The sequence below is a fragment of the Bos taurus genome, chromosome 22 (assembly GCF_002263795.3).
Source record: "Bos taurus isolate L1 Dominette 01449 registration number 42190680 breed Hereford chromosome 22, ARS-UCD2.0, whole genome shotgun sequence".
Classification (NCBI taxonomy): Eukaryota; Metazoa; Chordata; class Mammalia; order Artiodactyla; family Bovidae; genus Bos; species Bos taurus.
In genome coordinates, this window is record NC_037349.1 from 54,349,161 (window position 1) to 54,362,567 (window position 13,407).

The 13,407-nt window shown below is 49.0% G+C and overlaps 1 protein-coding gene across 1 annotated transcript in view; it reads right to left on the bottom strand.

Moving 5' to 3' along the window:
* The window catches only part of SEC13 (SEC13 homolog, nuclear pore and COPII coat complex component), a 35,180-nt gene extending 23,025 nt beyond the window's left edge, over window positions 1-12,155 (bottom strand). Inside the window, 5 exon segments of the mRNA NM_001075565.2 lie at window positions 4,153-4,286; window positions 4,643-4,794; window positions 7,261-7,376; window positions 9,563-9,607; window positions 12,095-12,155. Of these exon segments, the coding sequence (NP_001069033.1) occupies window positions 4,153-4,286; window positions 4,643-4,794; window positions 7,261-7,376; window positions 9,563-9,607; window positions 12,095-12,097 (450 nt within the window). The 5' untranslated portion in view covers window positions 12,098-12,155.
* Window positions 12,156-13,407: the final 1,252 nt, after the last annotated feature.

Here is a 13,407-nt window from a genome sequence, read left to right on the forward strand (position 1 = left end):
CATAAGGTTAGCAGCTGGTTTCTCAGCAGAAACTCTGCAGGCCAGAAGGGGGCGGCACAATATATTTCAAGTGATGGAAGGGAAGAACCTGCATCCAATAATAACCAGCAAGGCTCCATTTAGAGGCTCGAAGGAGAAATCAAAAGCTTTACAGACAAGCAAAAGCTGAGAGAATTCAGCACCATGAGACCAGCTTTGCAACAAATGTTAAAGGACTTTTTCCAGGCAGGGCGAAAAAAGGTCCCATCTAGAAACAAGAAAACTATGAATGGAAAAACTCACTGGTAAAGGGAAACATAAAGGTAGGAAATCATCCACAGAAATATGGTATCAAAATCAACAATCGTGAGAGTACAAATGCAAAATATTGGAAATGCATTTAAAATGAAAAGACCAGCAATTTAAAACAATCTTTTTCTATATAGACTACTATATCAAAACCTCATCGTAACCACAAACTGAAAATCTACAGTAGATGCACAATATAAATAAGAAAAAGGAATCCAAACACAGCACTAAAGTTAGTCATCAAATCCCAAGAGATCGAAAGAGGAAAGCCCTACAAAAACAAGCCCACAACAATGAGCAAAATGGCAGTAACAACATACATATCAATAATTACTGTAGACGTACACAGATTAAACGCTCCAACCAAGACAGACTGGCCGAATGGACACAAATCTTCAGGTGTAAAATAAGTATCTGACGGGGACGTGATGCACAGCGTGGTGACTAGTTAACACCTCCACTAAAAAGTGATTAAAAACAGTAAATTATCGGTAAAAAGAGAATGAATGCATCTGCCATCTCCAAGCTTACAGTCCGCCTCTGCCCCGCCAAGCTCAGCAACCACCAGCCTGCCGTCACTGGAGTTCGCTTCTGCGTACTGTGGAATCAGAGTATGTACCTTTTGACTAAGTTTTCTCCACTCAGCATTTTAAAATTCATTTATCTTGTATCAGTAGTCATTTCTTTTAATTGCTAGGTAACATTTCTACTGCCTCACAGTTTGTTGGCCCACTCACCTGCCGATTCACATTTGGGTTATTTCCTAAAATCTGGCGAGTAAAGCTGCTGAGTCTGTGTGAACTTGAAAGTCAGTTTCGCTAAGTTAAATCCTTGGCTCGCACACTCTTTCGAGCGTTGTAAATGCGTTCTCCATTTTCTCTTGCATGATCATTGCTGTTGAGAAGTCTGATGATGTTCTGTTTCCCCTGTAAATCACATGGTCCTTTTGCCTAGATGCCTGAAGGATTTGTTTTAAAAGCCAGTAATTTCACTATTCTTAGGTCTTTGGCTTGTGATTCTGGGTTGATATTCTTAAATATAAGGTATACTCTCTCAAGATGTAGTTTCAAAGAGAGTTTTTGAATTTTAAAGTAGTTTTTCTTTAATCAATTTTTAGTATTTGTTCTGACTTCTTCTGGACTCCTAATATTCACATTTGATCTTGGCCTGTCTTCACTTTTTGTTAAAATCTATTTATAGCTTCATCTTGGGGGGATTTCCCCTTCTTTTCACACTGTTTATCTTAAGGCATTATCTGTTGTTTATTTGTTCTTACACTCTTAAATTTAGTCTTTATTTATAATTTTAAATTTCTTGAGTCCTGTCACTTCATTTTTTCTGAATTTTTCTAATTTTCATTTATGCTATTTTTTGTCTTTTGTCATTTTAAAAGAAGTCTTTTCAGCTTGATTTGAAATAGATGACAACTGGTTCAATTTTTGTGGGCGTGTCTTTCTCTCACTGTCTGTAAGGGTCTATTCCACATATTCTTTGTTTCTTAAAGGAAAATTTTGTATGTGATTCACTTAAATACTTCTCTGGTATTTTTATGTGAAATTAGTTTTCCTGATGGTGAGGTTCAGGAAAGCCTCCCTAAGTTCAGAAGTCTCTTTCTGTGTCGTGTTAACAAACGTGACACTTGCTTTGGGGATTTCAAGGCTGTGTTCCTCTCGCCCACTCTGGTCTACATGCTTCATTCTGTGTCTCTCTCTGGCTCTGTGTCCCTCTGCTCAAGAGGGGCACTGCCGTGGAAGCAAGCCCAGCGGGTCGCGAGGGCTGGATTTCCCCAAGCCCCTTTTTAGTCTTTCTTCTTGTGGGTTCCCTCTACTCACTAGTATGAGACAGTGCAAGCCCACTCCCCCGATCAGTTCTCCAAAGAAGATACACAAATGGCCAGTAACATGTGAAAAGGTGCCTAACGTCATTAGTCATTGGGGAAATGCAAATGAAAACCACAAGGAGGTACTACTTTACAGCCACTGGGATGGCTATCATCAAAAAGAAAAGGAATGTTGGCAAGGATGTAGAGAAACTGAAGCCCTCATACACTGCTAGCAGGAATGTAAAATGGTGCAGTTAATTTGGATAACAGTTTAGCAGTACTTCAAAAAATTAAACAGAGCTTCCCTTACTTGGCAGTTTCACACCCAGGTAGTTACCCAAAAAAATTAAAACCACAAACTTATACACAAATGTTTGTAAGTGTTATTCATAATGACTGCTAAATGATGAATAAAAATGAAATAAATGCAAAATAAAATGTGTGTGTGTATATATATATATTCACGCAATAGAATATTATTCAGTCATAAAAAAGGAACGAAGCAGTGATATATGCTACGATGTGGATGAAACTTGGATAAACCTTGAAAACAAGCTAAGTGAGAGAAGTCAGTCTTCTGTGGACTGTACTGCATAATTCCATTTACAGGCAATGTCCATAGGCAATATGCAATATCCATTGGCAATGTCCAGTGGGCAAATTCACAGTTAGAAGGTAGACTAGGGTTGCTTAGGGCTGGGGGTAGGGTGGGGTGGAGAGTGACTGCTAATGGGGTTTCTTATTGGGGTAATGATGATGGTCTGGGTATTAGTGGTGAGAGTTGTACAACTTTGTGAGTATAGTAAAAACTATTGAACTCTATTTTTTAAAAGGGTGAATTTTCTTGAGTTTAAAATGTTACGAACAGTGAGCACCTCCTGCTCTTTGTGGGTACTCCGCAGGTGCCACTGGAAGGCGCTGCTCACCACTTACCTCCTCTCTTGCTCGCATGCCAATACCACGCAGTCTTGGTGCTGTATTTATTGGGTCCATCCCTCTTCACTTGTATTTTTGAGTTCATGGAAATACCTTTTTACCAGTTCTGCTGTTAACTACTGCTCAGAAAATTTTGGTTTTGCTACCTAAGTTGCTCGGTTGGTTTCTATGCAGAGATGTGGAAGAGACTCAAGCACTATGATGTCATTCCCTGCCATCTTTCCAGAAGCCTCTAGGCCTATTCAATTTTATGTTAGTCAGCAGATGTGGGTCACAGGGTCCCAAGTAACAAGAGCCACAGACAGGCTCTTGGGGCCCTGAAGGCTGGGCAGGCTGTGGATTCCCAGGATCTGAGAACTGTGAAAGTACAGGGTTAGACTTGGGGCTGCTGGCTTCCGTCTGGATAGCTTTCAGAAGCGCTAGGGCCATCAAGGCTGGACGGCTGTGTAGACAAGAGGTACACGGATTCCAGTGGTCTAACCCAGCATAGTACCTCCTCTAATACAGTTATCTGAGCCTCACGTATCTATTCACAAAATGAGAACAGGACTGGTGACCTCAGGCATCTGTACATTTGTTAGTTTTTTGATTCACAAACATCTGTGAGGATTACATGACATACACTAGAGGCTCAAGAAATGTGAGCCCTCCCACCCCTGTTCAGTGCTTCCGTGACTGTTTCAACCTTACACAGGAAGCAGAGAACTACTTCCTATGATGCTTTTTGTAACACCAATCAGTTCCAGGGCTCCCAATGGTCACTGCAGGCCATGTCAACTTGCGGTGTGCACAGCAAGGGTGGCAGGTGGGCAGGCTACTGCTGCCACCCTGCCAGTGCCCTGGCCCTCCCTGACTTGAAGGAACCAGTGCCAGCACTGCCCTGGGCTGAATGAGGCAGGTGCAGCCTGGCCTCCCTGGATGTAGCCTCTGTCTGGCTTTGGCACAAAGAGGCTCAGACCTGCTCTCCCAACAGTGTCTGCTCAGCAGCCCTCCTGTGGCCCACCGCACAGCAGGGACACCGCTCCTGCCCTTCTCTAAGGAGTGAATAGCAGACACGTGGTGAGGCCGCAGAGCGGCCCCTACCCGCAGGCAGGGTGTGGACTTACGGTGTGAGCATTGTTGATCTTCTTTACTTCCCACTGGCCCAGCCCGGTGTAGGTCAGCAGGGAGATGGCCCCGTCCGAGCTGCCGCAGGCCAGGATGAGGCCATAGTCGTGGGGAGCCCAGCATACGGAGTTTACTGCAGGGAGGAAGGAGGCACAGTGAGCAGACTTTCATGTCTGAGACTTACTGTTTAACTAAATTTCTTAAAAAAAAAAAAAAAAGGAAAATCGTAGGGATCACCATGGGGAAAGTTGAAAAACCCATCACCTACTAATATCATCGTCACCATAAACTAAAGCCTATCTTATAGTCTCAGAACAAAGACCAGCACTTAAAATGAATAAACCTTAAAGAAAAAACCAACCCACCAAGCTTACTACCTTGTCTTTGCTGTCCTTGTTGCGCTCTGTGCTGGCTTTAGCCTTAGGACCTTGCCTGCGCTGTGGACAGACCCTCCCGCCGCGGCCCCTGCCCCACCCGCCCGCACTGTACCTGACGAGTCGTGTCCTGTGTGCTCGTGGGTCTTCTCCCAGGTGCCATTCTCCTCTTTCCAGATGATGACTTTCCGGTCGTAGGAGCAGGACGCGAGTATATTGCCATACATGGGGTGGGCCCAGGCCACCTGCCACACAGGACCCTCATGGCTGCAGGCGAGAGGGCCAGAGGCTGTTCAGATGGGCAAAGGAAGGCAGGGCACTCTGCCGGCTGTTCAGATGGGTAAAGGAAGGCAGGGCACTCTGCCGGCTGTTCAGATGGGCAAAAGGAAGGCAGGGCGCTCTGCCGGCTGGTCAGATGGGCAAAAGGAAGGCAGGGTGCTCTGCTGGCCACTACTTTGGACAGAAGTGAATGGCTTCTCAGGAGAGAACTGCTGAAGAATTTCAAAAGGGATAGAGGTGAATAATGTCACTCCAAAAGGGAGTTTCACTGGACAGTGAGGACCCTGAGGCTGAAAGCAAGTCAGCCCCTCTGTCCTGAGCCAGCAGAGCCCTTGAGGAGGCTGTGCTCTTGCGCAGGCAGTAAATGTTTCATCTTAGTACTTTCAACTACTCTTTAACTTTTTCAAAAGGCAGGTCTCTCTCTTCCCTTCCCATCTCTGTGCGTTCACCTGGTCACTACTGTTTGAGCATGTGCCCTGTGCCAGGCTCTGTACTGGGTCTGTTGCTCAGAAGAGAGGGCATCCAGCACACAAGAGGTGGGTAGCACAGAGCGGATGGGACGGGCTCTTTCACACCCATTCCCTACTCACTAGCTGCCTGACTTTGGGTCAGGGCCGTTATCCTCTCTTTGGCTTGGTCTCTTGAGAGAGATGTCAGCGGGACTTCTTTCACATGGTGGTCATGAGGGAAATGTCTGTGATAACTCATTTAAAAGTCTGCAACAGTGCTTGGTAAAAAAAAAAAAGGAAAAAACACAGGTTCGACGCCTGTGGGCTGCTCCCTGCTCATCCACTCACCTGGGGCTGCGGACACTCAAGAATCCACCTCCCTTAGCTGGGATGATGGTCCAGGCGCAGTCTCCACAAAGGAGCTGCTAACGCAACTCCTGGAGACTCATCGTCCTACAACTAGCATAGTGTTAACTGAGGGAGCAAAGAATGGGGGCACGAATTTACCCTCCAGTCTTTTACGTACTTTGAGCAGAAAGGACCAAGTGACAGTGGACAGTGTGTCCAAGCCAGTACTGGCGGCCAGGCCTCGCCCTGTGAGCTCTCAGCCAGCGGCCGTGGGGCGGGGAAGGCGGCACTGGGCTCCTCAGGCACGCGACTCCTGACACCCACGAGGAGGGGAATGTCTAGGCCTGTCTTCCTAAACGGCTACTGACTTAGCTGTGTTTTCTTTAATCCATTCACAGACATGCAGTGAGTACCCACTTGTCAGGGATTCTTACCCTCTCCTGTGTAGTCTGGTGAAGGCTAAGGTCCCTTCTCAGGATAATCAATAAAATACATAGAGTGAGGATTATACACGAAATCCATTTATACTGAAATCGTCATCAAAAGGTTAAAGAACAATTTATGTTATTAGTGATATATGTGCTTCTTTGTTAATACATTAAGTAACAAACTCCAGTGGCAAGTCTAATACCCATTCTAATTTCACAGGAGCGATGAGCACAAGTGCTTGAGAAAGCTACAACTGTAATGTGATATAAAAAATATCTGTGACTTCTTCTGGTAACAAAGTGACAGGTACTGGGGACTCTCCTGGTGGTCTAGTGGCCAAGACTCCGAGCTCCCACTGCAGGGGGCCTGGGTTCAATCCCTTGTCAGGCAACTAGATCCCACATGCCACAACTAAAGATCTGCATGTCTAAACAAAACAGAAGATCTCAAGTGGCACAACTAAGACCCAGTGAAGACAAATAAATATTAAAAAAAAAGTGACAGGTACCATGCATACTACTGTGATTCCTGGCCTATAGCCATAATTGAAGCAAATGCTGCACATCAGAGTCACTGAAAATAAAGATGTGATTTTTCCCCTTCCCGAGTTCACCATCCCCTGAATTCTACCCACAGAACCCTTGGAGATTCATGGAACCTGGATTAAGAACACTATCCATCTGAGGTAGTGAACTGAGAGGGAAAAACACAGTGTGGCCACAAAAAAGAAAACTAGGATCTCAAGAATCTCCACAGGGAGAAGGGTAAACCAAACATCTGTAAATACTCACTTGAGTACCTGCTGGGGCAAACAGGCCAAACAGTGGGATCCACATAATTACGATTATACTCTGCGTCACTTTAGATCATGTGTGCTGAACGTGTTTAAAAAGGAGAAGAAAAGGTCGTTTCCCACTTTTGAACACAGCAGTAGCCACTAAAGACCTGTGAGCGGACACTGCCCAGGCGGACACTGCCCAGGCCTGGGTCGGGGGTGAGCAGGTGAAGATGGAGGGGTAACCTGACTCTCACCCCAGGGCTGTCTGTGGGCATCTGGGCGGCAGAGGTGGGATTGGCTCCTGGCCCATTAGCCCAGGACGCCTGCTGAGGCAGTCAGGTGGCCGGGACCAGGAATCCTCTCCGCCAGCCACCCCAGGGGCTGTGCTGATCTGGGCTCTCAGCCCTTCCTGCCACGTCTGCGGCTTTGTCCAGGGTCGGGGGCACTTACCCCCTGAGGTCGGCGACGAGGATCTGCCCCCCGTTGCGCACATCGAATATCTTGACGGACCTGTCTGACGAGCAGGTTGCCAGGCGGGTGCCGTAGTAGTCCATCTGGGCGTCATGCTGCAGAGGGAGGACAGGACCTGAGATTAACTGAACCTCAGAGAATCATCACTATCCGGCAGGAACCTAGCTTGGTGACATTCTCACTTCTCTCACAGGCAACTTCCTTCTGAAAGGGACAAGAGAAACCACACCCAGCTGCTTTCAGACCCTTCACAGCACGGGGAAAGTCCTCCCAATCCTCATCAGCAGGGGGGTGTGGGAGGAAAGCTCGCGCAGCTTCTCTCTCCTTCCTCCCGCCCCACTGTGTTGAGCCTTCCTATGCTACCGGGGAGGTTCGGCTCAGTGCCAGAACCCGGGGCTAACGCTGAATCAGAGAAGCAGGCCTCTGACCACCAGCGGGCCCCAGTGAGGTCCTCCACAAGGCACATCTAGCCAGGACACAGGGTTCCATTCGGCCATTTAGGCCCCTTCCTCCACCCATGGCCCTGGATCCTCTGTGGACCTTTGTTCCTGGGTTTTTAGCTGACCTTTTCCCCAGTAGTGTGCCCAGGACCCCGAACTCTCCACCCAGCACTTCAGCGTCCTTGTCCATCTGGGCGATGGCTCCTCTGAGTCCACCTGCCTGCTGCCTCGCTGAACTTACTGGCCCTCCCGTTTGCTGGCCCTGCTATTCCAACGGATAACATGTCTTCCTCATTGTACCTTTGGGGTTTCAACTATCAGCTGTCATGCTGTGGTCATCAGGAGCAATTACATCCTTTCAAAGGGAAGCAATTATTCTGTCTGCTTAGACATTCCTTCCTCATCTCTCTACCCAAGGACGACATCCTGATTCCTCTTGGGAAGTCAAGCGTCCCCGCCACTCCAGGTCTTGGCTCCTCAGAAGGCAGGCAGGGCGGTGCTGAGACAGAGCTTCTAGGTAAGTGTGCTTCTGAAGCACTATTCCTGCAGGCTGCCACACACTTTGGGAGGAAGTAGGGCACAGCACCAAGACTCCAATCCTATCTCAAGTTCCCTGCCGTGCAACCTCGGGAAAATGTCCTAATGCCCTGGAACCTTAGTTTCCTTTAAACGGAGCTGATAATGGCCTCAACTTCATGAAGGTTAAACGAGACACTGAAGAAGCAGAATTCAGCCGGGGGTGGGATGTGCCATGAGCATGCAGATGCTCCCCATTACTACCCTGTCTCATCTGTTCCCCAAGATGAACCCGCCCAGAGAGGGGGCACACCCATGGCATTTCCCATCTCAGCTACGAGAAAATCAAGGCTGGCTCAGAAAAGTTAACAGGTTGACGAGGGACCTCACATTGGATCATCTTAAAGTTAACAGATTGATTGGGGACCTCAGATTTGACGGTTTTACCCAGGTGCCACGCTGTCTCCAAAGATGACCACATCCAAGCAACCACTCGGAAGCCCAAAGGCAACAGCTGGAGGGAGGTGGTGAGCGCAGGACGCCTGGGACGCAGTGCTGTGGGCTGACTGACCTGGGTCTTGCTCAGGCTTCCTGCACTCCCTGCCCTGCATGAAGCAGAGTCTGCATCCTTTGCTGGAGACTGTAACCTCTGGACCTTCTCCCACAGCCCGGTCCTCGTACACTAAGCAGGTGTTCACCTCTCAGGACACACCCTGAGTTAATGCTTCTGGTTCAAAGGGCACCGTCTGGCCCGCCGTCTGTGGTGGTCCTACCTGGCTCTGCCTTTTTATTGAGTCATCTTCCTATTTCTTTCCTTCTTTTTTTTTTTGATCACCTCACACAGCAGGCAGAACCTTTCCAACTAGGGATCAAACCTGTGTTCCCTGCATTGGAAGCATAGTCTTATGCTTCCAATGCAGGGAAGACTATGCTCCCAATAAGCCTAAGTCTGGACCACGAGAGAAGTCCTTATTTTTCCTTCTTTAATCCCCTTTTCAATGGGGCTAAGAAGTGACAGCAGGAGGAAGATAGGTGGGAAGACTATTTCAAACCTCTGCACCCACTTCCATCCCATTCCAGAGCCAGTTACTTTTCTGGCCAGGAGACTAAGTACCTTGAGCTGCAAACTGTTTCTGGGTTTCTCCTGACTTCGAGTGATCAGACTGTCACAGCCCTGTCAATTCAGAGGGCCTGCTTGGAGACTGACCATACCCCTGAGGTTACAGCCTGACTGGCAAAGGCTGCAGGGCCACACTGGATTAATAAATCATCAACAGAGATGCCCACGTCCTCAGCATGTGAGGAAGGGCTAAAGGAATACTTACAATCATGTCCTCATGGGAAGTGTCCACAGTGTTAATTACTGACACCTAAAACCAAAGATATTGTTGGTAAATGAACTGATGGTAGTTAGAATGCAATCATTGCATTAAATCCACCACTTTTAAAGTTCTTGATAGCATCTGATCATTCATTCATTCAGTAAAGATTCACTCTAAGTGCCTTCGTTGTGCCAAGCACTGTGCCAGGGACTGGAGATGTAGACCTAGAAAAGAGGTACTTCTTTCCCAGAGAAGTCTGTATGGAAGTAACTCCAACAAGGCAGGATGAATATTTTAATGGGGTTAGTACGGGCTATAGCAGTCTGAGGGGCTGGTGGTGGTGGACAAAAACGGGCTCAGATGAGGAGGAATTTGGCAGGTGGCTTCCCTGGTGGCTCAGACGGTAAAGAATCTGCCTGCAACGCAGGAGACCCGGGTTCGATCCCTGGACCAGGGAAGATACTCTGGAGAAGGGCATGGCAACCCACTCCAGTATTCTAGCCTGGACAATTCCATGGACAGAGGAGCTGCGGCCTATAGTCCATAGAGTTGCAAAGAGTTGGACAAGACTCGAGTGACCAACACATGGGAAAAAAAGTACAGTCCAAGCAGAGGGAATAACATGAGCAAAGATGGGGGTAGTGGCACAGGAGGTCCTGGCTACGTGTGGGGGTGAAGAGGGACTCCGAGGGGCTACAGCTGGACTATGGAGCAGCCTTCCTCAGGGACAGAGCCTCTGATGTTCCAGGCAGTTTTCTGCATAACAGGATTTTCACCTGAAGACTTTGATTGACTGATTCAATTGATTCTCTTGAGGCTGCTCCCTGGTTCACCACCTGTGACAGAGTCCAGTTCGCAGGGCTGGCTGGAGTACAGTTACCACACCTTCATATCCATTCCCTGAGGCTCAGCTCAAATTATGACCACACCCCGCCCCCAACACCGGGGCTTGAAGATTCCCAGATGTCCTGACTGGCCAGACTCCTCTGAATATCAACGCTGAATGTCTACACTTCAGACGCTTCCTTCTCCCAACTAGAAGGCGAGCTCCCCAGAGCCAGGGCTGGTGTCATCGACAGTTCTGCATCCTCTCACATCACCCAGCAGTGTTTTGCAACCAGAAGGAACTCAGTGACTATCTGCTGAATGAATAAGTCAATGAACAAAAATGGACAATTTGACTATGTTCCACCACTAGTCTCTCAAAACTCTTGGGATAGAAGAGAGACTGAAAAGGAGGTTTCAGACTGGAAACGATACTCTTCTTACCGTCTCCCCCATTTCTTTTCCCAGCACGAGTCCTGCAGGTTTAAAACCTGACCCGACTTTTCAGAAAGGAGAACGCCGGGAGAGGATGGTTGCAAAGCAGTGCAAAAGGGGCGCATCAAGCAAACGCAATTTCTCTCATCAAAGCCTAGACGCCCGGCAAAGCAGGCCCCCACGATCCACAAAGGCAAGAAAGGAAGAGAAAGAGAAGCATACCTGCAGCAAGCTGCCTGGGCTATAAAGTGCTTTCATGTGTGCACTAGGAAAGCCAAAGGGCAGAGTTCACAGGAGCTGACTGAGGATATGAAGCCCAGAGAAAGGAAAACACCTGCTCCAGGGCTAGTCAAAAGTGGCGCTGGGAGAAGAGCCCCCACCTGCTATTAGTAATGCCTACCCCACAAAGCTTTCCACCCCACTAGGGTGCCTATCCAGGCGTCACATCCAGTTGCCTAAGTTAATGGCCCGATGCTGAGTACACAAGAAGATAACTTCCTGGTAGTTTCATACTAGTTCATCAGAGAACCCTGCAGATTACCAGCCTTTATTTTGAACCCACTTTCTGTCACCAACCAGGACTGATGAATAAGTGCGTGGTGTTTTTTTTTTTTTTTTTTTTAAGCTACTTAAAAAAAAAAGTTCATCCTTCCGAGCACCTCAAGTTGTCTGGTCTTCACTGGGTAGTAAAAGACAGCCCTCAAAATAAGTCACCTCTTCAGAACTGCTGAGTTAAAAACTCAGTTTTAAAAAAAGCTGAATGTCACGGCATAAGGACCCCAACTCTACTCAGTACCTACTCAGTAAGAGGCCAAGAAAAAACCCCAAGAAACTTAAAACCCAGTCTCCTGCAGAGCAAGGACCAAACCCAGCGTCCTGACTTGTGGGCTCACCCAGCTTTCCTCAAAAACCTAGGCACAGACATTTCCCCGAGAACACTGGCTTAACGGAATCGACTGCACGGGGCTGTGGGCAGGCTGAGATTAGGAACAATGTTTGGAACCCGCTAAGGGCTCAGAATACAGCGGCTCCTACGGTGTTTAGGATTTTGTTTTCAATTGTTGCGGGAGGAGAAGGAAAGGAAGGAGCAGGAGACGCGGCAGCTAGGCTGTCCGCAGAGTTCTGAGAGGTTCGCGGCCTCCCTCTGACCACCCCCCAGAGCCACCCCACTTCAAATCCGAAGCGGTGCGGGAGAACTGTACGGCCCCAGAATGGGGCTTGAACTTCAGCGCGGCGAGGACCCGGGAGGGCCGCGACCCCGACCCCAACACTTACCATGGTTGTAGCAGCAGCAGCGACTTCAGGACTCAGACGTGGCAAGACCCGGCGTCGCTTCGGAACAGCTCACTTCCGGCGTCGGGCTGGAAGCCCGTCGGGTCCCGACGCGGAGCCTCCGGGCAGCAGCAAGCTCCACTCGCACAAACGTTCCGTCCTCTTCTGAGCGCCATGGCTCCTCCCCTTCTCCGTGCGTAGCGCGCGAGACCAGAGCGGGGTGGGACTCTCGTTTCCATGGCGACCCAGACCCGGGACTTGTAATCTGAAGCTTTAGCCCGTCTTCCCTCGCGACCCAACCCTTCCCTTTTCCTGAGAGCCCACACAGGAAAAAAAGGGACTCCTAAGGAACGTTTCTGGAGAAGGCAATGGCACCCGACTCCAGTACTCTTGTCTGGAAAATCCAGGGACAGAGGCGCCTGGTAGGCTGCAGTCCATGGGGTCGCTAAGAGTCGGAAACGACTGAGCGACTTCACTTTCACTTTTCACTTTTATGCATTGGAGAAGGAAATGGCCACCCACTCCAGTGTTCTTGGCTGGAGAATCCCAGGGACGGGGGAGCCTGGTGGGCTGCCGTCTATGGGGTCGCACAGAGTCGGACACAACTGAAGCGACTTAGCAGTAAGGAACGTTTCTGCGGTTCTGGGTGCGACGGGCCTTACAATGAACATTTTAGGATGATTAATTTGGGGGTAGTGGCCAGAATGGTCCTTGTTCTTCCTTGTTAGTGTCTCCTCAGGACCCAAGCTGGGACCAGGGGCAAAGAAGCCTAGCAAATAAGCCCCTTGCCAGGAGCTGAGCCTGTCTCTCTTCCTGCCCTCTCCAAGCCGGAGGATCCATGCCTCCGAAACTGCCTTTTCCATCACGGCTCTGGGACCCTGTGAATCTGGCCCACCGGCTAGATGCCCCAGGCAAGGAGGGATCTCAGCTCGACTCCTACAGCTAGAGCCCAGGACCCAATCGCCAGTTTCCCCAACCCTTAGGTCCCTGGCTTCTCACCTGCACAGCGAGAATGCTGTAGCTGGACAGAGCCCCTGGTGGGGGTTGCCCTCAGCCTCACATGGTCTGGCAACCCTGAGCTTCTCATGGCTTTTTAGAACTTCAGTGACCCAGGATGGAACCTAGACTCCCCTTGGATGAGTCAGAATCCCTGTTTCCTCTCTTGAAACTGGAGGGAAGTGTCCTAGCAGAAGATGGTTCCTGCTGGAGGGATAATGTTAAGACCCAGAGAGTGTGACAGGCCATCAAGGAGCTGGGAGAGGGGGCCGGAGAGTGGGGTCTTACAGAACTCAGGGCTGGACCTGCAGATTGCAACT